This window comes from Dasypus novemcinctus, chromosome 25 (genome assembly GCF_030445035.2).
Source record: "Dasypus novemcinctus isolate mDasNov1 chromosome 25, mDasNov1.1.hap2, whole genome shotgun sequence".
Taxonomy (NCBI): domain Eukaryota; kingdom Metazoa; phylum Chordata; class Mammalia; order Cingulata; family Dasypodidae; genus Dasypus; species Dasypus novemcinctus.
This window is the reverse complement of record NC_080697.1, coordinates 10,838,870-10,866,153: the sequence shown is the minus strand read 5'-3', so window position 1 is coordinate 10,866,153 and position 27,284 is coordinate 10,838,870. Positions and strand designations below refer to the sequence as shown.

Sequence of the window (27,284 nt, the reverse complement as noted above, 5' to 3'; positions counted from 1 at the left end):
GTAAAGACTTACAGTTATAAGGCCCTGAAGAGTCCAACTCAAGGTGCCATAGGAGGTACTTTCTCACCCAAGTCAGTTGCATGTGTTGAAGCAAGATGGCAGGTGGTCTCTGCTTGGTCTCTTGGGCCTTAGCTGTGCTCAGCTGCTCTGTTCTCCTTGGCCACAAACTCCTTGGCCATTAGCTTATCTCTCCCCGTGGCCACAGGATCAAAATTCTCTTCCATTTCTATGGAATTCTCTCTCATTTCTTGTGTATCTTCTGTGTGTCTACTTGAGTGAGTGTCCATTTATATAGCCCACCGAGGAAGCGGGGACTCAACCCTACCAAATCAAAGCCCTTATCTTAATTTAATCAAAGACCTCTCAGCTGAATCTAACACAAAGGGTATCACACCCAAAGGAACAGACCAGTTCATAAACATAATCCTTCCTTTTGGAATTCATAGATAATATCAAACTGCTACACTGACATGATGAAGTTTTAAAGAGTGTGAGATCTCAGAAAGCAAGCTCTTGATCACTAAAATGTAATAGCAAATAGATGAAGCGTTGGCAGTTTATAAACTATGTATCCTTATGACAAAATAAGTTGAATAGACTGTTTCCAGTCTGATCCTAAAGAGAGGAGAACATGCTTTTATGGGGAGAAGAGAAACTAAACGAGGACTGTTTCCAGAACTTTTTTTATTAGAAGTAATTCTGTCTTTGAAAACTGTCTGGTTTGTATTGCGTGTTTGCTGAGACATGTCTTAACAATGTTGGCAATCATATGAAAAGATAACTCTCCTTTCCAACTTGGTACAGTGGGGAAGGATTAGGGATGCCCCCGCAAACAGGTTCGACTAAAACAGATACGGAGAGAAGTGATGTTCTGTTGAAGGTGTTAAGTGTCATTTTTCATGGCTTTATTTTCTTGTAACTTAGAAACATCGTTGCTGTATCCTGAAAAAATGAATGCATGTATAATAAGTTTTCTGAAAAGTAAAGTTCATGAATGATTTTTAGGTTTTACTCTAGAGATGCCACGGACATAACCAATCCAAGGTCCACAGAGAAAAGGTGGCATTGGAGTGGAGTGGGAAAAGTGGACATGGTGGCTGATATGGGTATGGGGAATGGCAGGAAGAGATGAGATGTGGAGGCACCTTTGGGACTTAGAGTTGCCCTGGATGGTGCTGCAGGGGCAATCACCGGACATTGTAAATCCTCCAAGGCCCACTGGATGGAATGTGGGAGAGTATGGGCCATGATGTGGACCATTGACCACGAGGTGCAGAGATGCCCAGAGATGTACTTACCAAATGCAATGGATGTATCATGATGATGGGAGTGAGTGTTGCTGGGGGGGGGACTGGTGGGGTGGGGGTGGTGGGGTTGAATGGGACCTCATATTGTTTTTTTAATGTAATATTTTTACAAAATCAATAAAAAAAAAAAAAGCTCCTATATAATAAAAGAGACATGCACAAATCATACCTGCACATCATACTCCTTACCTTCTGGGCACACCTCAAATTATTTCTTAACTTCCTGCCAAAAAAAAGTGATTAATAACTTCAGGAAAAATAAACATCAAAATATTATCTCTAAACCACCAAATGTATCCAGTACAAACAGTTCCAGTGTGTGTCTTTATTTTTCTGTACTGTTGAAGAAAGCATGTTTATGCTTCATTATCAAAAGTTGATTCTGGTAGTTTTCAAATGAGAATGTGAACTATGTGAGAATGTTTTCTTGGAGTAGAATGAATTGAAAAGTCTGGAAGTTCTTTCTTTAATGAGACAGTAATATAAGAAAATATTTTGTCATGTACAAAGATTGGGAAACCTTTTCTGCACAGCTGTGTTAATAGAGTTGAGTATACTTTCTTGACCTTGGTGTTTTTTTGTTAGTAGGTTTCTATGTAAAGAATAAAAAAAATTTTTATTACTGTGACTTATGTTATCAAATTTGAAATGTAAATTTCAATGAAATTATCATTATGTTTTCTAGGTTTCACCCAATGGTAATTATTGCTCTCCAAAGACACAAGAGGAAAACCAGTCTCATCAATTAAGTTTTAGTTGTACTAGAACTGTCTTTTTTATTCTTATATTTTTGCAAGGCAACGATGCATTCCCAGTGCATGTTAGCACTTCCTTATTGTTTCAGTCCATTCCCGTGATTTCAGAATGCATTTTAATTCTTAATTTGTTGTTGATATAGATCAACCAAATGTAGCTATGTGGTTGCTCATGTATTTTTAGTTTCCCTTACATGAAGTTTTGTTTGACATAGGTCACAGTAATGGATCATTTATAAAAAGTAATGGATTGCTTCCTGTTTCTGCCAGCTGATTTGATCAGTCTGAAGTTCCTTGTATACTGGGGGTTTCATAACTAGTATGGAATCTGTGTAGTAGGACGTTTTTTGGCTCCACAGTAGCTGTATTTGCCATTCATATCCCCTGAATCTTTGAGGGCATTTTAATAAGCACAAGGAAGCACCTTCTTTGGAGTGAATAAACTCGAAACTAAAATAAGCAATGAGATATCATGAAGAGCTAAATTATGAGGCTTCTTGGAAAATTGATTGTTTTCATTAGTTGATTGTTCTAGTTAACTGTAGATTGGCCAGAGGGAAAGTATCTATTTCTAACTTCACTATTTAAAATATTTGTAATGTTTTAGCATACTTTTCTGCTTTCATAAGTAAGAGTACAAGAGAACATAGTTGAATTTTACTTTTCTAATCAAGAATCTGATAGCACCTGGGGATCCTAGTTCTGAATATTTCCTCTTATCATCTACAGTGTTATTATAATGCAGAAGGGCTAGGGCATGAGAATTAAATGTCCTGACCTCAAATTATTCTCTGGAATTATTTTTTAACCAAATCCTTGAGATAATAGTTAAAATGGTTATTTGCCAATGTTTTATAAAAGTTGTCTGGAGGAAAAAATAAGATTGAGAGTTGAACAGTTGAATTCAATTTAGTGGAGGTTGCTTTATTAAGGAACATCTGATTTCCCAGCTATCACTTAGGGGACATCAGCAAAAATTCTTGTGTGCTTTCAGAGTAGAAAGCCTAAAGAACGTATGACCTGTAAGGCTTACAATGTTTCACTTGAAGCTTATTAATTCTTTTTTACTCACAGTTCCAATAAGCTGGTTTCAAAGAAGAAATAAAACATAAACATCTCTCCTTGTCAGCACATGCAAATCTACCTAATGTTTTGTTGTGGTATAGCATTCCATTCTATTGATATATTGTTATTTATATAACCAGTCCTAATTATGAACACTCATTTTCAGTCTTTTGCTATTTCAAATCATTGTTTTCTGTATTTCCTACCTGCATTTATTAGACAGCCCTTTTTTTCCCTACCTATATCTTTAGCATAAATTTTTTTTTTAAAGATTTATTTTTTATTTATTTAATTCCCCTTCCCTCCCCCGGTTGTCTGTTTTCTGTGTCTTTTTGCTGCGTCTTGTTTCTTTGTCCGCTTCTGTTGTCGTCAGTGGCACGGGAAGTGTGGGCGGCGCCATTCCTCGGCAGGCTGCTCCCTCGAGCTGGGCGGCTCTCCTTATGGGTACACTCCTTGTGCGTGGGGCTCCCCTACGCGGGGGACACCCCTGCATGGCAGGGCACTCCTTGCGCGCATCAGCACTGCACATGGGCCAGCTCCACACGGGTCAAGGAGGCCCGGGGCTTGAACCGCGGGCCTCCCATGTGGTAGACGGACGCCCTAACCACTGGGCCAAAGTCTGTTTTCCCTTTAGCATAAATTTAACTCTCAGAGATGGTCTGCATCAGAAGTACCTTGGAGTGCTTTATCTGGTTTTTATTAAGCACAGCCCACCCAGCATCCCCTCCTCTGCTCTGTACCTGAGAAGATGCCAGGGTGGCAGAATCTCTCTTTGGTGTTCAACCTGAAACTCTACATTCATTTGAAAAACACATTGTAAGCATTTTGCAATGCAGTGCTGCCAATCCAGCATTTTAAAAATCATCTGAAAAAAAATGTGGCTCCCTCCTTCTGAAGAAGGGACATACAAGTGTTCAAGGAACAGTACATTCATACTTATGTGACAAAGTAGAAGATCAAAGGGAGTCCAAATCGTTGTGTGACCTAAAAATGAAATAACTAAATCATATCAGTTATTGTTGAGAGAAAAGGAAAAGTCTGCAGGAAGTGACTGGGCTGTACAGACTGTTATGACCAAGGAAAAACGAGATATGACTAAAATGAAAAGAAGCCCTCAACAGTTTTCACTCTTAAATCCTGTTCTCCCTAATAGACTTGAAGACAGAATTACAGCTGATACCTGATTACCTTCAACATTTGGGCTATGCCATAAAACAGATTACTATGAAAAAGGGCTATCAACAGCAAGTATGGAAAAGAGACAAAAACACTCTTTTACTCTCAGGACATGCCATCAAAAGTGCATTCAGTTCAGGGATGAACTGAAAGCACTCTTTAGAGACAAATAGGAAAACAAGTTAATGACATCTAAAATCAAAGGAACAGACTCACAATCCAAAGTTAGCATAACTCAAGTCTTAAACCTATGTTGTAGAACAGATAAGAGGTAGCATTATCTAACTTATAGAGAAGGATTTGGGATGAAAAAAAAATCTTTATGATTTTGGGTTAGAGAAGAAGTTCTTAAAGAAGAAAGAACTGTAATTATGTAAAAAAAAAGACTTAAATTTGATGACATCAAACTTAAGAACATGTCTTCATTAACAAACAAAAAAATAAGATGATCAGGCAAGGCATGGGTTGCAGTATGACAAACGATTGGTATCTAGAATAAAAGACAAATCCTATACATCAGTAAGAAAAAAGGCAACCTAATAGAAAAATGTTCAAGAGACTTGAATAAGCATTTTAAAGGATACAGAAAATCCCCAGCAAGCATATAAAAGCTATTCAACCTTGTTAGTCAACAGAGAAACGCAAATTAAAGTCACAATAGGATATTACTGTATACCAGATTGGTCAAAATTTAAAACGTTGCCATTACTAAATGTGGTCAGGCTGTGTAACAACTTGAACTTTCAGGTGCTACTGGTAGGGTTGTAAATTGATACAATTACTTTGGAAAACTGTTTTGAATTATCTACTAAAGCTGAACCTATACATACCCTATAATCTAGTATTTCATTTAGAACAGAAGTACAAGGACACATATTCCAAGAGATGTGTACAAAAATGTTCATGGAAGCATATTTGTAATATCCGCTCATTGAATATAACCCAAACATCTATCAGTAAAATAAATAAATTGTGGTATGTCCGTACAGTGGGAAACTATATATCAAAGAAACAGACTCACAACCCGAAGTTCAACATAAACACTACATATAGTGATGTGGATGAATCTTCTTTTATAAACATTTATAAACATTCTTATAATGTTGAGTGAAAGAACCAAAAGATAAATGCATACTCTATGATTCTATTTACATAAAGTTCATTAACAGGCAAGAAGTTAGAATTTGAGGGAATAGTAGGTATGAATGTAAAGCAAAATAAGGAATTGATTCTATTAAGGGATCATGAGTACTGATATAAAGTCAGGAAATCAGAATAGGTGGGAGCAGCAGAAGAAGTAGTGTCTGGAAGGTGCACATAAAGGGCTTATGACAATGTTTTGTTTCTTGACCCACAAAGCTGTTCATTTTATAATTATTTCTTAAATTGTACATTTATATTTGATATGCTTTTCTGTAGTTACATTATATGTAAACAATTCTAAAAGTTTTTTAAAATAAATTTTATCCATTCTCATTTCTATTCTACAATCTGTTAGCATTAATAATCTATTCCATTCATATATCTCTAATAGGGATTGCACCTAACAATTTTAAATTTTTTGGATCCATATAGAAGTTATTTTTATATGCTATTTTAAAAAACATTATTATGGTAAATAATGATAAATTTACAATGATTTAATGATAGCCTTTTTTCTTCTGGAGTAATATTAAAATATAGAGTTGAATTGAAATGATATTTTAGTCTATAAACATTTTCCCATGTAAATAGAAATTTCTATCTTCTCTTGTCCCTGGCCTGTACTTTTTTTTTTTTAACTTTATTTTGTACATCGAATAATTGAAAATATAAACAGAACATAAAACAATTGAATAAAAGCATCCATTTCTCAATTAAATGTACTCAATACATATACTTTTTTTGAATCATATAGTATATTACACTATATTTGGTTCATAGTAACCTACAGTATTTGTTCTTTTTTGTCTGGCTTGATTCATTCAACATAATATCCTCCAGGTTCATCCATGTTGTCATATGCTTTATGACTTCATTTTTCTTAGAGCTGCATAATACTCCATCATGTGAATACACCTCAGTTTGTTTATCCATTCATCAGTTAATAGACACTTGGGTTGTTTCCAACTTTCATCAATCATGAATAGTGTCACTGTGAACATTGGTGTGCAGATGTCTGTTTGTGTCACTGCTCTCAGGTCTTCTGGGTTATATACTCAGTATTGGTATTGCAGGACCACATGGCCGGTCTATTTTCAGCTTCTTTAGGAACTGTCAAACAGTTCTCCACCATGGCTGTACCATTCTGCATTCCCACCAGCAGTGAATAAGTGTTCCTGTCTCTCCACATCCTCTCCAACACTTGTAGTTCTCTGTCTTTTTAATAATGCCCATTCTGATAGGTGTGAAATGATACTTCATTGTAGTTTTGATTTGCATTTCCCTAATCATTAGTAATTGGTCATTTCTTCTTGTGCTTTTCTGCCATTTGTATTTCATCTTTGGACAAATAGTCTATTCAAGTCTTTTGCCCATTTTTTAATTGGGTCATTTGTCTTTTTATTGTTGAGTTGTAGCAGCTCTTTATATATCCTGAATATATAAACCCTTATCAGATATGTGATTTCCAAATATATTCTCCCATTGAGTTGGCTGCCTTTTCACCCTTTTGACAAAGTGCTGTGAGGTGAAAAAGTGTTTAATTTTGAGGAGTTCCTGTTTACCTGCTTTTTCTTTTCTTGCTCTTGCTTTGGGTATAAGGTCCAAGAAACTACCACCTACTACAAGGTCTTGAATATATTTCCCTACATTTTCTTCTAGTAGTTTTATGGTCCTGCCTTTTATATTTAGGCCTTTGATCCATTTTGAGTCAGTTCTTCTGTAGAGTGAGATAGGGGTTCTCTTTCATTCTTTTGATTATAAATATCCAGTTCTCCCAGCTCCATCTGTTGAAAAGACAGTTTCGTCCTATTAACGTGGACTTGGTACATTTGTCAAAAAAACAGTTAACTGGGAAACGGACTTGGCCCAGTGGTTAGGGCGTCCGTCTACCACATGGGAGGTCCGCGGTTCAAACCCCGGGCCTCCTTAACCCGTGTGGAGCTGGCCCATGCGCAGTGCTGATGCGCGCAAGGAGTGCCCTGCCACGCAGGGATGTCCCCCACGTAGGGGAGCCGCCCAGCGCAAAAGAAAGTGCAGCCTGCCCAGGAATGGCGCTGCCCACACTTCCCGTGCCGCTGACGACAACAGAAGAGGACAAAGGAACAAGACGCAGCAAATAGACACAGAGAACAGACAACCGGGGGAGGGGGGGAATTAAATAAAATAAATAAATCTTTAAAAAAAAAAAACAGTTAACTGTATAGGTGAGGTTTATTTCTGGATTCTCAATTCTATTCTACACTGATCAATGTGTCTATCTTTATGCCAGTGCCATGCTGTTTTGACCACTGCAGCTTTGTAAGATGTTTCCAGGTCAGGCAGTAAAATTCCTCCCATGTCGCTCTTCTTTATTAGAATGCTTTTGGGCAGCAGACTTGGCCCAATGGTTAGGGCATCCATCTACCAAATGGGAGTTCCGCGGTTCAAACCCCGGGCCTCCTTGACCCATGTAGAGCTGGCCCATGCGCAGTGCTGATGCGCTCAAGGAGTGCCATGCCATGCAGGGGTGTCCCCCACGTAGGGGAGCCCCACACGCAAGGAGTGCACCCCATAAGGAGAGCCGCCCAGCATGAAAGAAAGAAAGTACAGCCTGCCCAGGAATGGTGCCACACACACAAAGAACTGACACAACAAGATGATGCAACAAGATGACGCAACAAAAAGAAACACAGATTCCCGTGCCACTGGCAACAACAGAAGCAGACAAAGAAGACGCAGCAAACAGACACAGAGAACAGACAGCCGGGGTGGGGGAGAAGGGGAGAGAAATAAATAAATAAATCTTTTTTAAAAAATAGAATGCTTTTGGTTATTCAGGTGCACTTTCCTTCTAAATGAATTGGTAATTGCCTTTTCTATTTTTGTAAAGTAGGCTTTTGGAATTTTGATTGGTATTGCATTGAATCTGTAGATCAATTTGGGTAAGATTGACATCTTCACAATATTGTTCCAATCCATGAGCATGGAAGGTCTTCCCATTAGTTTAGGTCTTTTTAATTTATTTTAGCATTGTTTCATAGTTTTCTGCATATGGATCCTGTACTTCTTTAGTTAAATTCCTAGGTATTTGAGTCTTCGTTGCTATTGAAAATGGAATTTCCCCCCCCCCTGATTTCCTCTTCATGTTGTTCAGTACTAGTGTATGAAAACATTACTGACTTTTGGATGTTGATCTTGTATCCTGCCATTTTGCTGACCTCATTAGCTCAAGTAGCCTTGTTGCGGATGCTTCAGAATTTTCTAAGTACAGGGTCATGTCATCCACAAACAGTGAGTTTTACTTCCTTTTTTCCTGTTTGGATGCCTTTCATTTTTTTTCTTCTCTAATTGCCCTAGCTAGAACTTCTAGTCCAGTATTGAATAACAGTGGTGACGGGTATCCTTGCCTTGTTCCTGATTGTAGAGGGAAAGCATTCAACTTTTCCCCATTGAGTATGATGTTGCCCGTGGGTTTTTCATATATGCCTTTTATCATATTGAGGAATTTTCCTTCTATTCCTATCTTTTGAAGCATTTTGATCAAAAACAGGGTGCGGGATTTTGTTGAATGCCTTTTCTGCATCAATTGAGATTGTCATTGTCTTTTTTCCTTCAGTTTGTTAATATGGTGTAATACATTGATTGATTTTCTTGCATACCAGGAATAAATCTCACTTTGTCGTGATGTATAGGTTTTTTGATATGCTATTGGATTCTATTTGTAAGTATTTTGCTGAGAATTTTTGCATCTGTATTCACTAGAGAGATTGGTCTGTAATTTTCTTGTCTTGTAGTATCTTTATCTGCTTAGTATTAGATTGATGTTGTCTTCATAAAATGTGTTGGGTTATTTTTCATCCTTTTCAATATTTTGGAAGAGTTTAAACAGGATTGGTGTTAATTCTTTTCAAAATGCTTGGTAGAATTCACCTGGGAAGTCATCTAGTCCTGGACTACCTAGGGGATTTTTGGTGACGAATTCAATGTCTTTAAATTTGTTTGGTTTGTTAAGTCCTTTTATTTCTTGTAGCATCAGTGTAGTTGTTTGTGCATTTCTGGAAATTTGTCCATTTCATCTAGGTTGTTTAGTTTGTTGGCATACAGTTTCTTACAGTATCCCCTTATGGCCCTTTTCATTTCTGTGGGATCAGTCGTAACTTCCCCCTTTCATTTCTGATTGTATTCATTTGCATCTTTACTCTTTTTCTCTTTGTTAGTTTAGCTAGGGGTTTGTCAATTTTACTGATCTTCTCAAAGAACTAGCCTTTGGTTTTGCTGATTTTCTCTATTGTTTTTTGTTCTCAGTTTCATTTATTTCTACTCTAATCTTTATTCTTTCTTTCCTTCTGCTTGCTTTGGGATTGGTTTGGTGTTCTTTTTCTAGTTTCTCTAGTTGTTCAGTTAAATCTTTGAGTTTAGCTCTTCTTTTTCAATGTAGGCATTTAGAGCTATATATTTCCCTCCCAAGACTGCCTTCATTATATCCCATAAGTTTTGATAAGTTGTGTTCTTATTTTCATTTGTCTCAATATATTTACTGATTTCACTTGCAATTTCTTCTTTGACCCACTGATTATTTAAGAGTGTGTTGCTAAGCCTCTGCACATTTGCGAATTTACCTTTTCCCTGTCTATTACTGATTTCCAGTTTCATTCCATTATGATCTGAAAGGGTACTTTGCATAATTTCAGTCTTTTTATGTTTATTGAGAGCTGCATTGTGCCCTAAATTCTGGTCTATCCTGGAGAAAGATCCATGGGCACTTGAGAAGAATGTATAAACCGCTGAGTTAGGGTGCATTATTTGGTATATGTCTGTTAGGTCTAACTTGCTTATCATATTGTTCAAGTTCTCTGTTTCCTTGTTGATCTTCTGTCTAGTTGTCCTGTCTAATGCGGGAATGGGGTGTTGAAGACTTTAGAGATGCCTATTTCTCCCTCCAGTTTAACCAGAGTTTGCCTCATATTTTGTGGTACATGGTTAGGTGCATAGATATTTATGACTGTTATATCTTCCTGGTGGATTGTCCTTTTTATTAGTTTATAATGCCTTCTCTATCTTTTATAATATTTTTGCATTTGAAGTCTGTTTTGTCTGAAATTAGTATAGCTACCCCTGCTCTTTTTTCAGTTACTATTTGCATGGAGTATTTTTTACAACCTTTCTCTTTCAGCCATTTTGTATCCCTGGGTCTAAGGTGAGTTTCTTGTAAGCAGCATATGAATGACTCATGTTTTTTTATCCATTCTGTCAGCCTGTATCTTCTTTTTTTGAAAAAAAAGATTTATTTTATTTATTTCTCTCCCCTTCCCCCACATCGTCTGCTCTCTGTGTCCATTCACTGTGTGTTCTTCTGAGTCCGCTTGCATTATCAGACGGCACCAGGAAACTGTGTCTCTTTTTGTTGCATCATCTTGCTGTGTCAGCTCTCCGTGTGTGCAGTGCCACTTCTGGGCAGGCTGCACTTTTTTCGTGCAAGGCAGCTCTCCTTGTGAGGTGCATGCCTTGCGCATGGGTCACCCCTATGTGGGGGCGCCCCTGCGTGGCACAGCACTCCTTGTGCATGGCAGCATTGTGCATGGGCCAGCTTAACACACGGGTCAGAAGGCCCTTGCTATCCAATCCTGTACTCTCCATATGGTAGGCAGACACTCTATCAATTGAGCCACATCTGCTTCCCAGTCTGTATCTTTTGATTGTGGAGTTTAATCCATTCACATTCAATGAGAATACTATATATATTCTATTTACTTCCACCATTTTATTCTTAGTTTTCATATGACATGTTATATTTTTTTCTGTCTTTTTACTCTTTCAGTTTTCCTTTCTGCATTCTTTCTTCTATACTCTCCTCCAAGCCTCTCTCTCCTGTCTCTTTATTTCAGGTTCAAAGGCTTCCTTTAATATTTCCTGCAAAGATGGATTCTTTTTTGCAAACTCTCTTAGTTTCTGTTTGTTTGTGAATATTTTATACTTACCTTCATATTTGAAGGACAGTTTTGCTGGATAAAGAATTCTCAGTTGGCTCTTTTTCTCGTTCAGTATTCTAATTGTATCATGCCACTCTTCTCACCTCCATGGTTCCTGAAGAAAAATCTGCACTAAGTTTTACTGGGCTTCACATGTAGATGATGGTTTGCTTCTCCCTCACTGCTCTGAGAACTTCCTCTTTATCTTTGACATTTGGCAATCTGAGTTGTATGTGTCTTGGAGTAGGTCTATTCAGATTTATTCTGATTGGGGTACAGTGTGCTTTTTGAATATGTAAATTCATTTATTTTGTGAGAGTTGGGAAATTTTCAGCTGTTATTTCTTCATATACTCTTTCTGCCCCTTTTCCCTTCTCTTCTCCTTCTAGAACTCCCATGACACGTATGTTGTTGCATTTCATCTTGTCATTCAACTCTGAGCCCCTGTTCAATCTTTTCTATTCTTTCCTCTCTTCAATTTCAGCTGTTCGGTCTTTGGTATCACTGATTCTTTCTTCTGTTATTTCGAGTATGCTGTTGTATGCCTCTAATGTATTTTTGATCTCACCTATTGTGTCTTTCATTCCCATGAGCTCTGTTACTTTTCTGTTTAGGATTTCAACTTCTTTGCTTTCATTTGTTGTCTTTCCACTCATTAATTTGATTTTGGAAATTTGTTCATATCTAGCTAATTAGTTCTCTCAAATCCTGCATCTCTTCTGGTGCTTTGATTTATTCCTTTTCTTGGGCCATGCCTTCTATTTTTTAGTGTGGCTTGTAATTTTTTGCTTATGTCTAGACATTGATTAGGATGTAGTTTACTCAGGTGCTCAATTTATTTTTCTTTTGTACGGATTTATTGGCAGGAAGCTGTGTGTTACCACTCCTCTTTGATTCTCGACCTGGATTGTTAGGATTGTCCCTGCTAGTTGCTCAGAATTGGAAACTGGACCCAGTAATTGGTTATAGACTCACTTCCTAGGGCCTTGGGAAAAACCTCACCTACTTATTTTTGATTTTTTCAGGTACACTTCCTTATTCTGCCAGCAGATAGCAATCTTTGACAGTTCTCAGTTCAATACCTGGTTGGAGTGTATTTGTTGCAACACACTCTGGGTCAATGTGATAGAGCTTCCTGCCTGGGGGCTAAGAGCCTTGTAATTCAAACTTTTTCTGAGACAATTCTTCAGCCTTCTCTGGCAGCCCCCTCCCTTTTTCCAGCGAGGAAGTAATTCCATTCCTCTCTGAGGCCTCAACAATCAGTCCAGGTTAGTAGAGAAGGAGATTGGGATGGTCATATATCTTTAGCCCCTTGCTGGCTCCCAAGGCAAGCAATGGCCCAGCCCCACCTGGCCTGGAAGGGCTCCTGGGACACAGCAGGCCAAATCTGTGAGTCAAAAGCTGAGTCAGCCTTAGGCTGTGTCCCTCTCTCCCCCCTTTCCTGGTAAGGTACATCCTCAACAATTCATCCCAGCTAGGAGAGAAGGCGATTACAAGGTTCAGATTTCTCCAGTCCTGTGCCCACTCCCAGGGCAAACCACAGTGTTGTCCCACCCGCCTGAAAGGACTGGTGGGACACACATATCCAAATTTGTTCATCAGAAGCTGAGTCAGCCTTAGTCTCTGTCCCTCTCTTTCCCTTTTCCTGGGGTGGTGGATCCCTAGAGCCCCCTTTTTCCCAGAAGTCTGAGAATTCTAAAGTGCCCTTAGTGTGATGGAGGGTGCCAGCAAGAGCAGCCGCTGCTCATGTCAACTCACAGTTCTGTAGTTGCGATTTTCCTCCTTTGTCCCTCTCTTCTCTGGGCAGCGTTCAGCCTTCGCCTGGTGGCCTAAACCATAGAGGATCTTTTTCCAGGCTGTTTCAGCCTGTCCTCTAGGTATTTTTCTGGAGGAGAAAAGAGTCCCATATCTTTCTAGTCTGCCATCTTCCTAGAAGTCCTGGTTTTTACTTTATTAGGGTTGACTCAGAAATAGATTTGGTCCTCTTAAAGATTATCTTTAGCTATTCTATTAAGGAATAGAGGAGTTTTTCAAAAGTGAAATATCTACAACTGCAATCAGTAAATGATGGTGAGTAGAAATGGAGTTCTTTATGTTGCTCTCCTTTCTCATGCATCATCATTAGTTGACGAATTTGATATAACCACTTTGTTTTAAGTGGTATAGTTTTTCCTTCAAAGGAATTGAGAATTGCTGTCACAAGAGGCTAGGAGTTACGTAGTGTCTGACTCCCTCCACCTTGAAAATGAATCCCAACAACTAAAGGGGCATCCTTCAATTCCCTTTAGTTTAAGGGCTAAGAATGCAGTGGGCAGGGGTTCTTTTCAGCCTGTAGTCATATTCTAAAACCCGGCTATTTGTCTCTACTCTGTGGAAGAAAATGTAACGTAATGTGCTACCCCTTAAGAAAACCTCTTAACAAAATGTTTCTTTATTGTAGGTAATCCGCACCTTGCTGCTCTTTCCAACAATTGAGCGAATGTCGCAGACACCCAAAGGCAGGATTGCCACCCCGTTCCTGTGCTGGCTTCGATACGGTCTCTATGTTATTGGCTACTTATTACTGAAACCTTGCCCTGAGAAAATCAAGTCCTTACTGATCAGAATTGGTCTTAACCAGATGAACATGTCAGATGAGTTCTCAATCAGAAATGTATTGGAACCATTCTGCCTTGGTAAGCACATTTAAAAATACATATATTTATTTTTTTTATCAGAAAGTGCTTAGAAAATAATCTCAGACAGTGAATGAACCTCAAACAAGTAGTTATTGTTGCCCTTCCCCCCAAATGTTTAAAATTAGGAATGAGTAAAATGACTGTAGTAAGGGGACCTCTGTATGACAAATAGAAAAAACTCATCAAACTTTAATTTTACCCCATGCTTCTGATTTTCTACTCCAGCTATAGGACTGTGAGGAAAAATTCTGTACATACTGTATTTCTTCACTGGGGTCCTTACAGGAATTCAAGTTATGCCCTTTTAGTTCAGTGGGATAACTTTGCAAATGATAGCTGAAGAAAACCAGGCCCAGTTTTCCCATAGAGTGACCAGGCTATGCTTTTATTTTCCTCCTTTAAATATTTTTAGAGGCATTAAATTTTAAAAGTTATAAATAATAACCCTGGTAATATATTATAATACTGGGTACTTTGTTTACTGTTTTCTGAATTTGCCAGGTCTTCAAAAGTTTTAAATGTCATCTTTTTTTTTTATGGTTTTTTTATTTTGACTTTCTTCAGTTTTCTTTTTTACGTAATCTATCTTTTTAAATGATACTATTTTATACTGTATTTATAAGTGAATTTCATAATAAAATAATCCTAGTTTCTTAATTTACAAAATAGGGATAAGCCTCAGTTGTTCTGAGGCTTACATGTGATAATATTTACAAAGTAGCTAGTATTTTATTTATAAGAGGCAGGCTTCCAATAAATAATAATAACAGTTGTAATAGCTAGTAATATTTATTGATGCTTAATAAAGCCAGGCACTCTTTTAAGCTTCTACCTGTGGTCCTCAGAAAAAATAATGAGGTTTAGGTATTATTACTATCCCCATTTTACAGATGAAGAAACTGAGGTACATAGGAAGTTATACAATGTTTTAGTTTCCTAGGCTGCTTAAGCAAGTTCCATGGAATGGTTCAGCTTAAACAATGGGTATTTATTTGCTCACAGTTTTGAGGCCTGGAAAATGTCCAAATCAAGACATCACCAAGGTAATGCTTTTATCCCAAAGATCAGAGTCCCAGGGCTGGCTGACAACAGTCTTGGCTCCTCTGTCACATGGCAAAGCTCATGGCAGCATCTCCTGGTCCTTCCCTTCTCATTTGGGTGCATTGATTTCAGCTTCTGGCTGCTCCCTCTGTGGTACACTCATTCTTGCTGTATCTCTCTGTGTTCATTCTGTTCATGAAGGATTCCAGTAATAGGATTAAGATCCATCCTCATTGGACTGGGCCACACATATATACCTTAACTGAAGTAAACTTATCAAAAGGTCCTCCTTACAGTGGGTTCACACCCACAGGGATGAATTAAACAAGAACATGTTTTTCTGGGGTACATATTACACAGCATCAAACCACTATACATGATTTGTTCAAATGAAGGGGACCTGCTATTGTGCTAAATTTTCTTTCACCATAGCTCTTGCTGTTCTCTTTTTGCCCCAGTTAATGAGAAAAGCAGGAATCCTGAATAAAATTGACCATGCTCATCTGTATTAAGAATGCCAGGGAAGCGGACTTGGCCCAATGGATAGGGCGTCCGTCCACCACATGGGAGGTCCACGGTTCAAACCACGGTCTTCCTTGACCCATGTGGAGCTGGCCCACGCGCAGTGCTAATGTGCACAAGGAGTGCCGCACCACGCAGGGGTGTCCCCTGCGTAGGGGAGCCCCACATGCAAGGAGTGCGCCCTGTAAGGAGAGCTTCCCAGCGTGAAAGAAAGTGCAGCCTGCCCAGGAATGGTGCTGCACACACAGAGAGCTGACACAACAAGATGACACAACAAAAAGAAACACAGATTTCCAGTGTTGCTGATAAGAAAGAAACAGTCACAGAAGCACATGCAGCGAATGGGCACAGAGAGCAGACAACTCGGGGGGAGCGGGAAGAAGGGGAGAGAAATTAAAAAAAAAAAAAAAAAGAATGGCAAAGATCATGTACAAAAGGAATCCAAAATCAAGTCACAGACCCTGTCTGTACAGTTGTACAGCTAGAGTAAGGGAGGTATTTTTCCAAATATGTAGGAAGAAACCATCATCACAATTACAAAGTTCAGTATATTTTCTTTGAGGAATTTTTGCCCTCCACAACTTCCCCAACCCCAGTTCTTTATTATAGCTTCAACACAGTGGTGGAAGAAGATGAGCTAGGGAAAGGGGATGCAGGGCTGTGGGTAGTCATAAGCATTGTCAATGATTTAAGTTGAAGATCATCTGGTCCAATTTCTCATCATCCCTTGTCTTATAGATAAGAAAGATGTGGTCTACTAAGTGCAAATGGCACTAACCAGAAGTCAGAAACCCACAACTCTAATTTTGGTTCTGTTTCATATTTATTCTTTGGCCTCAATTTAGACCTTTCCTCTCTCTTGTTCTTAATCAAATGAAAAATTAGACTAGATGATTTCTAAGGGCCAGTCCATCTGTGGACATTTTTTGAGATCCAGTGAAAGTGGGAACTCCATTTTCCCCCTAAAGACATCTCCCTCTGGGAAAATGGAGATGTACTTTTCCCTTTTTCTCCTCCTAAACACAGCTTAAAATCCTGGGTGTTATATATAAAACAAGCATTAGATAACTCTCAAAGTGGGAGAACAAAAAGCAGACCATGTAGGGACCTTGGACCCAAGGAATGACTCTGATGAGTTCCTTGGGTTTTATTTTTGCTTCATATATTGTAGACATATAACTGAAATAGAAACTCAGAAACACCAGTGGACACAGACCCCCCCGCCCCCCAAATAAAAACAAGAAAAAACCATAAAGCTCCGACAAAAGCCTACTTTCTCTAGCCAAAAGGGGCACCATTTCCAAAAGAAACTCTTAATACCAACTCTACTCCAAAAAAACTGTGGCCTCCATCCCTACTCATGCCAGCAAAGGCTGAAGGAAGAGCCTGGACTTCCACACCCAGTCATCAGGCACCCACCCCTTCCCTGCTGTGGTGGTTTCTGGAAGAGGCCAACTGAAGAGCCAGAACTTTTACCACTCTCTAGCAGTAATGGGCCACCACCACCACCCCAGTGATGTTGGTAGAGGCCTAGTGAGAAGTAGCAAGGCACTCCACTCCTACCCACTCTGAGCCAAAATGGTAGCAGTGGAGGCCTGCTGGGAGTTGGAATTCCTACTGCTGGCCAGCTGTAATAAGGAGGTCCTAGGGTGTCAAAGACAAGTGGAAGACCTAGACTTTCATCCCACTTGGTGGTAATCAGGTGGTGTCTCCGCCTTCCCTACCCAGAATGGTAGTAGAGGAAGCCAGGTGAAGCATCAGGTTTAAATAAGATCCTGAGTCATAACATAATACTCCAGTGTACAGGTTTCAGTTTAAAGTCACTAGTTTTAAGAAAAATTTCAACTTGAATGAGAAAAAAAGAATAGATTACTACACCAAAATGCAGAAATATTAGAATTATCTGACAAAGATTTGAAAGTAGCCTCTATAAAAATGCTTCAGTGAGCAATTATAAGCATGTTTCAAGCAAACGAAAAAAATAGAAATTTCAGGAAAGAAATAGAAGATTTAAAGGGGAAAAAAGTAGAAATTTTAGCACTGAAAAATATAATACCCGAAATAAAAATGCCATGGATGATCTCAATAGCTAAATGGAGTGGGCCGAGGAAAGAATCAGTGAACTTGAAGATAGAACAATAGGGATTAACCAATAAAGAAGGGGGTGAAAAAAACAGAACCCTAGAAACCTGTGGTACTATAACAAAAAATCTAACATTTGTGTCATTGGTGTCCTGGAATGACAGAGTGGGGCTGAAAAAGTACTCAAAGAAATAATAGTTTAAAACTTCCGAAATTTGACAAAAGGCAAACCTGCAGATTTAAGAAGCTTGATGAACTCTATAAACAGAATAAACCCAAGAAAACCCATACCAAGATACATCATAACCAAATTCCAGAAACTAAGAACAAAGGAAAATTCTTGAAAGCAGCTGGAGATATGAAGTATTACCTATAGGGGAAAATCTATTTGAATGGCACAATTCTCATCAAGATCCATGGAGGCCAGGAGGAGTGACACAACATATATAAGTGCTGAAAGAAAAAATCCCTGTCAATCCAGAATTCCACATCCCATGAAAATGAAAGAAGGGAAAATCAAGGCATTCTCAAATGAATGAAAACTACAATCCTGTAGTTTATGGTTCTAAAGTTATGTACAGGAAATATTTAAGATGACTATATAATAAATGGGGGAGGGTAAAAAGAAGTTATAGTTCTATACTTCACTTGAACTAGTAAGATGCCAACACCAACAGACTAATAAATTAAGTATATGTAATATAAAACAGAGCAAGAGAACTGTATAAAGAGATATACTAAAAATGCAATAGATAAATCAAAATGGAATTCTAAAATAAATTCAGTAACACACAAGAAGGCAGGAAAAGAACTCAGAAAAATAGGTAAAAAGAGAGACCAAACAAAAAACAATAAAATGGTATACAAGCCCTAACTTGTCAATAATTACATTAATGTTGCCTTAATACACTGAGAGATTTAAAATACATGACCCAACTGTGTGCTGTCTTAAACTCAGTTCAAAAAACAAGGATATAAAGAGACTGGAAGTAAAAGGATGGAAAAGATATATCATGCAAACATTAATCAAAAGAAACCAAATTCAGAACACCCAGAACAGCAGCATGCACATTACTTTCAAACATCCACTGAACATAAAACAAGATGAACCATATCCTGGGCATAAAACAAACTGTAACATATATAAAAGCATTTAAACCATAGAGTATATTCTTGACATAACAATCAGACCAATAGTCAATAACAGAAAAACCAAAGATAAATATACAAACACTTGGAAACTAATCCACATACTTGTAAATTAATACATGGGCCAAGAAGGGACATTCAAAAGAAATTTTTAAAAATACTTAGACCTTAATGAAAATGCAGCATATCAAAATTTGTGGGGCACAGCTAAAGCAACGCTGAGAGGGAAATTTGTAGCACTAAATGCTTATATTAGAAATGGGTGAAAGTCTTAAATGAATAGTCTAAACCTCCACATCAAGAACCAGGAAAATGAAAAGGAAAAATGAACCCAAAACAAACAGAAGGAAGGAATAAGAGCAGAAGTCAGTGAAATTGAAAATAGAAAAAATAGAGAATTAATGAAACAAAAAGATAGCTCTTTGAAAAGATCAATACAAGTGGCAAATTTCTGGCAAGACTGATGAAGAAAAATAAGTAAAGACACAAATCACCACTATCAACAAAGAAATAGGAGCTATCACTTCAGACCCTACAGATATAAGAAAGATAATAAAGGGATACTACAAACAACTCTATACACATAAATTTGACAACTTAAATGAAATGGACCGATTCCTCAAAAAACACAAACTACCACAACTCACTCCAGATGAAATAGATCATTCGAATAGCCCTAAAACTGTAAAGGAAATTGAACTTGCAATTTAAACCACCTCCACCCCCAAAAGATACCTCCAGAACCAGATTGCTTCACTTGATAATTCTACCAAATGTTTAAAGAAGTAAAGTAATACCAGAAGTAATTCTACACAATCTCTTTCAGAAAATAGAGGAGGGAGCCCTTTCCAGTCCATTTTAGGGTACTAACATTATCCTAATACCAAAATCAGAGAAAGACAGTGGGGAAAAAAAAAGGACAACTGCAGACCCATTTCTGCCATAAATACAGACACAAAATTCTTAACGAAATATTAGTAAATAGAATTCAGCAATATATAAAAAGACTTATTACTATCACCAAGTGATATTTAATCCAGAGTTGCAAGGCTGGTTCAACATTCAAAAACCAACCAATGTAATCACCATATTAACAGGCTAAAGAAGAAAAAAATCCCATGATCATATCAGTTCATAAAGAAAAAACATTTGATCAAAAGCAAGGCAAAAATGTCTTCTGTCACCACTCTTATTCAGCATAATGCTGGAAGTTCTAGCCAGTGCAGTAAGGCAAGAAAAGGAAATAAAAGGTATAAATCAGAAAGGAAAAAATTAAACTGCTCCTGTTTATCAGTGACATGATTGTCTATGTAGAAATTCCCAAGAAGTTTACCAGAAATTCCTAGAATTAATGAATGAGTTCAGCAAGGTTGCATAATGCAAGATAAACATAAAAATCAGTATTTCTATATATTTAGGTGTAAATCTAGCAACAGGACTTAAATGCTAAAAACTACAAATGCTCATGATAGAAATTAAGGAAGACCTAAATTAATGGAAATACTCAACACGCTAAAGATTTCAGTTCTTTCTAAATTGATATTCAGGTGTAACACAATTATTATCAAAATCCAAGCAAGGGGAGTAGATGTAGCTCAAGTGGTTAAGTGCCTGCTTCCCATGTACAGGGTCCTGGGTTCAATCCCTGGTACCCCCTAAAAACAAACAAACAAATATGAAAAACCACCTTTCACTGGGTAGCATGTGTAGCCCAGTGGTTGAGTACTTGTTTCCCATGTAAAAGGTCCTTCTAAAGAAAAAAAAAAATCCAAGCAAGATTTTTTTTAGATATAGACCAAATTATTCTAAAATTTTTATGGAAAGACAATTTTATAAAATAAGAATAAAATCAGATTCACAGTCTACCCAGTTTCAAGACATGGTACAGTAATCAAATACTGTATGGTATTCTCAGAAGGACAGACACATAGATCAGTAGAGCAGAGAACCCAGAAATAGGCACACACAAATATGCCCAACAGATTTTTGAGAAAAGTACAAAATTAATTTAATGGAAGAAAAAAATGCCTTTTTATTAAGTGTTGTTGGTTCAATTTGCCTTCCCTAGGCAAAAAAGAAAGCAAGAGAATGAACCTCAAACTAAACTTTATACCTTAAACAAAAATTAATTCAAAATACATCATGAACTTAAGTGTAAAACATGAATACTTTTAGAAATAAACTTAGGAGAAAGTCTTCAGGATCTAGGATCAGGCAGTGTGTTCTTAAACTTGGCAACAAAAGGAAAAACTGATAAATCAAGTTTAAACTATTAAACTACAGACTTGGAGAAAATATTAAACTATTAAACTGCAGATTAGGAGAAAATATTTACAAACACATATCTGACAAAGGGCTAGAATATATAGATATTTTTTTTTAAACTTTTAAACCTCAACCATAAATAAACAATCCAATTAGAAAGCAGAAGAAAGACATGAATAGACATTCTCCAAAGAAGATATACTGATGACAAATAAGCACATGAAAACATATTCAGCATCATTAGCCACTATGAAAGAACAAATTAAGATCACAATATGATATCATCAATACCTATCAGAATGGCTATAATAAAAAAGAGTGATAACAGCAAATGCTAGTGAGGGTGCACTTGGATCACTCAGACATTGCTAGTGGGATTGTAAAATGGTACATCCCCATGGTTTTCCTCTGGAAAACAGTTAGGCGGCTTTTTAAAAAGCTAAACATATTGCTACCCAGCAATGTCCTAGGCACTTATTCCTGAGAAATGAGAACTTACGTTCACATAAAACGTGAATATATCCACTTTATTCATAATAGCCAAAAACTGGAAACAACCCAAATGTCCTTCAATGGTTAAATAGTTAAATAAACTAAGATATAGCCATACCTTGGCATATTACTCAGAAATAAAGAGAAATGAGCAGTTGATGTGTGTGAAAACAGGGATGAGTCTCCAGAGAACTGTGCTAAGAGAAAAAAAAGCCAATCCCAAAGGTTCATATAGTGCATGATTTCATTTTTGGAACATTCTTCAAATGATAAAATTATAAATAGAGAACAGATTAGTAGTTGCCAGAAGTTAAGGACAGAGGAAGGGGCAGGAGGGAAGTGTGTACAGTTATAAAAGGGTAACAAAGACTTGCTGTGACGGCTTTCTTTTGTATCTTGATTGTATCAATGTCAGTAATCTGGTGGTGATGCTATGCTATAATTTTTCAAGATGTTACCATTGAGGCAAAATGGGGAAAGGGTATACAGGACCTCTTTGTATTATTTCTTATGACCACATGTAAATCTAATTATCTCAAAATAAAAAAGATTAATTTAAAAAAAAAAAAACCTTCTCCAGTTAGGGAACCATTTTCCTCCCTTGGACGGGCATTTCCTTCGGCCTGACTGCCTGAATTATGTGCTGCTTGTCCTTGAGAAACTGAACAGCTTGAGGACATGGGGCCCCAGGATCAGGCAGCTACCTATGCTTTCCTTATGTCTCTTTCGATAAAATTTCTAAACCCAAATCAGAACATGGGATATGAGAGTTTTGTTTTTATGTGAAAAGTCAAGGTACAACAATTTTATTATATTTAGTTATGTATTTAATGAATATATAATGCATTGCTTATGCTATATAATCCAGTGCTTAATGTTTTTTCTTAAAGCATGTAATTACGAAAAATAATTTCAAATTTTTCTACACCTGGATTATAAACATCCTCTCGGAGAACAACTACATGGCTTTTTAGGGTTATGGTACGTACATTAAGAATTGTGTACAAATTGTTCATAATGTCTGTTCTGATCTTCAAAACAACCAGTAAAATCTCAATTATGAAAGAAAAAAAAAAAAAAAGAAGGAATCTTCCAAAGAAATCTTCCTCTCAACTGCAGTGACTGACCTCCCACTGCATCCTACAGCAGCCACAAGTGCAGGCAGCAGGGAGCAAGACAGTTTGGGCACAGGACACATTCCCTTCCCTGGCCCAAGGAGCCAGAGCCTTCTAGTCACATTGTTGTTTGAGAAACCTGAGCTTCCTTTCCCACACAACCAGAGTGACTTACACTATGGTAAAGTACTCTGTGAACCAGACTGCAGCCAAATTCTTCATCTATGTTGCAAACAACCAACTTGCAAATAAACTTTTGGGTGTAAGCCTCCTATATCTGACATCTATATTTGACATCTTTCCTTCTCTGATATTCTAGTCCCTTGATTCTAAATTTGGCCCTCTTTGTTTTGTTTTCTCATTACCCACCCAGTATTTGTAACCTTGGGTAAAGGCAGAAGAGAAGAGAATTACCTGTCTGCTTCTTTCCTTCCTTGGGTTCTTAGTTCATAGTCTACTTAGGTATTTCGTTTAATCTCCTAGTGGTGACCCTAGTCTGTTCCTTAACCAGATACCCCAAACATGCTAGCCAGCCTCTTCCTACCTGCCCGCTCTGCATCTCCAGTGCCACCCTTGCCCTCTCTTGCAACAACATCACAATCGCTGTCTTGGCTCAGGCTTGCCCTGCCATCCTTTAGGCAGTTCCTGTTACCTGGCTTACTAGATGCCTCTCTTTCTCTACCACCAGTGGAAAACAGCCCCAGATGAGGAACAATGCTGATAACATAAGACCTTAACCATGGCAGGTTATTAGTGGACTCCTCCAGATCTTCTATCCCAAGAATGGTAAAAGATAAACAGTATTCGTACCAGCCAGTTGAGTTAGTGGCATGATTATCAGGTTATATGAAGAGAGGGGTTTTTGAGGAAGAAGACTACCAGGTCAGAGGTCATTCTCAGTGGTCACATCTGGACCCTCTGGGTCCTCCCTTCAGACCTGCTTTGCGGTTTGACTGGCATCCAGACAGTGACCTTTAACTCGCCAGCTTGACCTTTGGGCTGCCTTGCAGTGTTTGTCCATTATGTAATGTCTGTGCTTCAGTACAAATATTACGGAAACAAATGGAGGAAATTTGCCAGTCCAAGTGGTGGATAATAAATCCTGCCCTATCTTGATAGAAACTGGTTTTCTGTATCCTTTAGTTTATACACACATTTTTTGTTGTTTTAAGTTCTGAAAAATTCAAGAAACCAAAATATTCAAGTAATTCATTGCTGCTATCCTTTTGGCAAAGATGCCATGTCCTCTCCTGTGGGATTCTGTGCCATGTGTTCTTCGCTAGTATGACTGAATGAATCATCATTTATTACCCAGCATTCAAAGAAGAGCAGTCCTAATTTAATTACTATACTTTGTAAACTTTAACACGTTGCTCATCAGTACAATTTGTGTAACTAGATTGTTTTAGATACTGTTTTTAAAGAAAATATGTGTTTGGAGGGGGTTTCTTTCATTTTAATTCTGGAATGTTTGCTACTGTCTTTTCTTTAGAGTAGATATTCTTCCTGTTTCATGAGAAAAAGACTTTTCATTGAGACAGCTAAATTGGGTTTTCTTATCAAAGCTAAAAGCAAATATATTTTAACTCAACAGTGTCACAGTTCAAAAGAATTAACTTTAAAAAATATTCTAGGGTCTGTTCCTCAGTTAGACCAGATTGATGTGTTTAATGCCTTTCAGTTACCTAACTGAAAAACATAGCACAGAGACAGGGAATTCCTGGTAGCTTGTATTTCTTTATTGAATACATTCTTGTAAGAGAAATTTTCATAATCTTTCCTTTCTTTAATCAATATGGAAATAATGTTTTAAAACATTTACAATGATATAAAATTTACTGAGCTATTTAAGGAGCTAACACATAAATTACAAATTTCTTTACAAATGTTTCTAACTCAATACCAGAATAATTTCTTAAATGAAACAAAACTAGGGTCCCATGGTGCCTCTTCTGTCATTTATGTGAGCAGCTTCTAAAAATTCTTTTTATAGAATCCAACGGGATTTGTTGAAGTTTAGAGTAAAAGGGAATTGGGGGGGGGGAGGTGTCAAAATTAGGATTTAGGGTAAAAGATGATAATTAGCTAAGCTGTACTGCTAGGACATCATCTCTGGTTTAGAATTAAATGACCCAATGAAGGTTTTATTTTTTTCTAAAGAAATATTTTTACCTTTTAAAATTGTATGTCTGTCTAAAATGTTGCATTATTTTTTAAAACTCATATAACACGCAGAGTTGTGTTTTTCACTTTGGTGAGGTCAATGTCACCTAGGTCAGATTATCTGTTTGTAGACTAAATGTATAGCCATAATACCCAGAGTCCTGGCTTATGGAGAAGCTTCTACCTCCTTATGATGCCAAGATTTTAGAAAAGGAGAATTACTTTTTTTAGCTCTGGTTTTCAGATTGTTAAACAGCCACATTTGACACCATTAAGAAAGGTGGGAAGCAACCTGGAAAAAAAATATGCAACTGCCGAAAAACTCCCCCTATAAGAATGCTTTGTCTGGATTTCTGCACACCCAGTCCTGCTTAATTTTGACAAACCCTCCTGGCTTATGCCTCTCTGAGTGCGTAGCCCTTACTTTACCTGAGAAGCTCCCTCTGGATGGTACTCTGCTGGAGTATGGGACACTTGTGTCCCCAGATCTTCCAGTCTGTTTATCCTCAACCCCAAGAACTTTGCTGTCATATGGTCCTGCTTAGCTTACACCTAACCAACAATATGCCCCTTACATGCAGCAACCTCTTAGCAGCCTCAGGACCAGCTAAAGGATGCGCTGTGAGGGACTATCCTTAGAAAGGCTCTCTTTCTGCCAGATCTGCCTCTGCGTCCTTCAGGGAAGTCCTAGTATATATATTGGTATGGCAGGACACTACCTGCTGTCCCAAGCAAGTACCAGAGCCTGACAGAAGGTTAAGTACAATATCAACCTCTATGCTGTACCTGAAAACACTCAGAAAATTCAAAGGTCCTATTTTTATTTGCTTTTGATCAGCTAGGATTAAATTTGGCTACAGGTAACAGAAAACTGAATTACAGTGGCCTAAACACATAGGGATCTATTTTCTTATGCACCAAGGAATCTAGGAATGGGCAGTCTAGAGGTACATCGCAGTTCAACAGTGCCATCGGGGACTTGGGTTCTTTCCATGTTTCTTCTCTGTCCCCCTTGGCACCTAGGCCATTAGCCTCATGCTCATCATCACATGGTCACAGGAAGCTTCTACAGTTCTAGGCTTCATGGCTAGTATTCTGGCAGAAAGAAGAGCAAAGAGGAAAGATGCAAAGGTCTTGAGGCTCTGACTTGTTATTTAGAAAGAGAAGTCCTCCCCAGGAACGTCTGCATGTAGGTCAGTAGCCATAGCTGTCACACCCCTAGCCAAAGGAATGTGAAGAATTTGTATATTTTTTACCTTCCCGTGTCTTAAGTAAAGGAAATCAAAGGAAACGAGTTTTGGGTTTGTTTGGGTTTTTTAAAATTGGCTTTTGGGTAGTCACATAGTATCTGTCTGTACATCCCCACTCCAGGATGGCCTTAGAACTCATCTTCCATGGACATCACAGAAGACCCCATTCACAACTGTCTAAGACCATTGACACCATCCTCTCTCCACCACAACTAAAATTCACCATAGCCGTATTCCTCTCACATGTCTTTGGGCTTCACGGGCCCTGGCAAAACAGCCTTAGATTGGGGCCTGCGGTTTATTTCTTAGTTATCGCAGGCCCTCTTTGAAAGCATGTCTAGATGCACCTTTCCACAGTAGAGTTCATCTCGGTTCCCATGATTATTGTAATTACCTATATATAGGAGTTTAAAATTCAAGTTTTTACTATTTCACCTTTATTTGTGTGCCTACTAATGGCGGCTCTCCCCAGGCATCCTCCTATCATAGAGGTAAATATTCCAAAGGCTTTTCTAATCTAACAAATCTTGTAATGAGCACTTTGAATGAGATTGATTTTTTTTTTGTAAGCATCATATGTTTTGGACATAAATAGTGTTCAGTCCTTTTAAAGAAAATCAAAGTGACCAGTAGTAACAATCAGGTTTTACACTTTGTGTACATCCACGTATAGTAGATTTCCTACCTCCTAAATTTGTTTGTTCTAATTAAATCATTGCCCATCTCCAGTAATTGCCTTTACTTCAGCACCCAAAAAAAAGCCTCTCTCCTTAGTGTCTTAGTAAAACCAAGCAAACTGAAGGCTTCAATTGTAGACCTCTCACTAGTGGTACTATGCCACCTACCAACACAGCAGGACAGCTCAGCTCCCCACACCAAGTTCGGTATCAGGAAGGCTATTCATGCATCTCCCCAAAACCTCCTATTTTTTCATTAGTTCTGGTGCTCCTTCCCTCTCCATTATCCCCTGCTGTTATGACCAGTGCTCGTGTGGCCTGCTTCCTTGCCAGTCTTTCCAGAAGCTCTTGGACTCCCCTCTTGCTAACGAATTCATACCAGTTTTATACTGGTATACCTGTCAGCTATGACCCCCCTCCAAACAAACGCCAGCCCAGCTACCTCCTCCCTAGTCC

General features: G+C 38.0%; 1 protein-coding gene across 3 annotated transcripts in view; it reads left to right on the top strand.

Annotated features, from left to right (window-relative positions):
- The window catches only part of LDAH (lipid droplet associated hydrolase), a 224,415-nt gene that overhangs the window by 146,577 nt on the left and 50,554 nt on the right, over nt 1-27,284 (top strand). For all 3 annotated transcript variants that reach the window (XM_004484777.4, XM_058287671.2, XM_023586434.2), the window contains one exon: nt 13,835-14,069. In XM_004484777.4, coding sequence (XP_004484834.2) covers nt 13,835-14,069 — 235 coding nt within the window. The remainder of the gene's footprint in view (nt 1-13,834; nt 14,070-27,284) is intronic.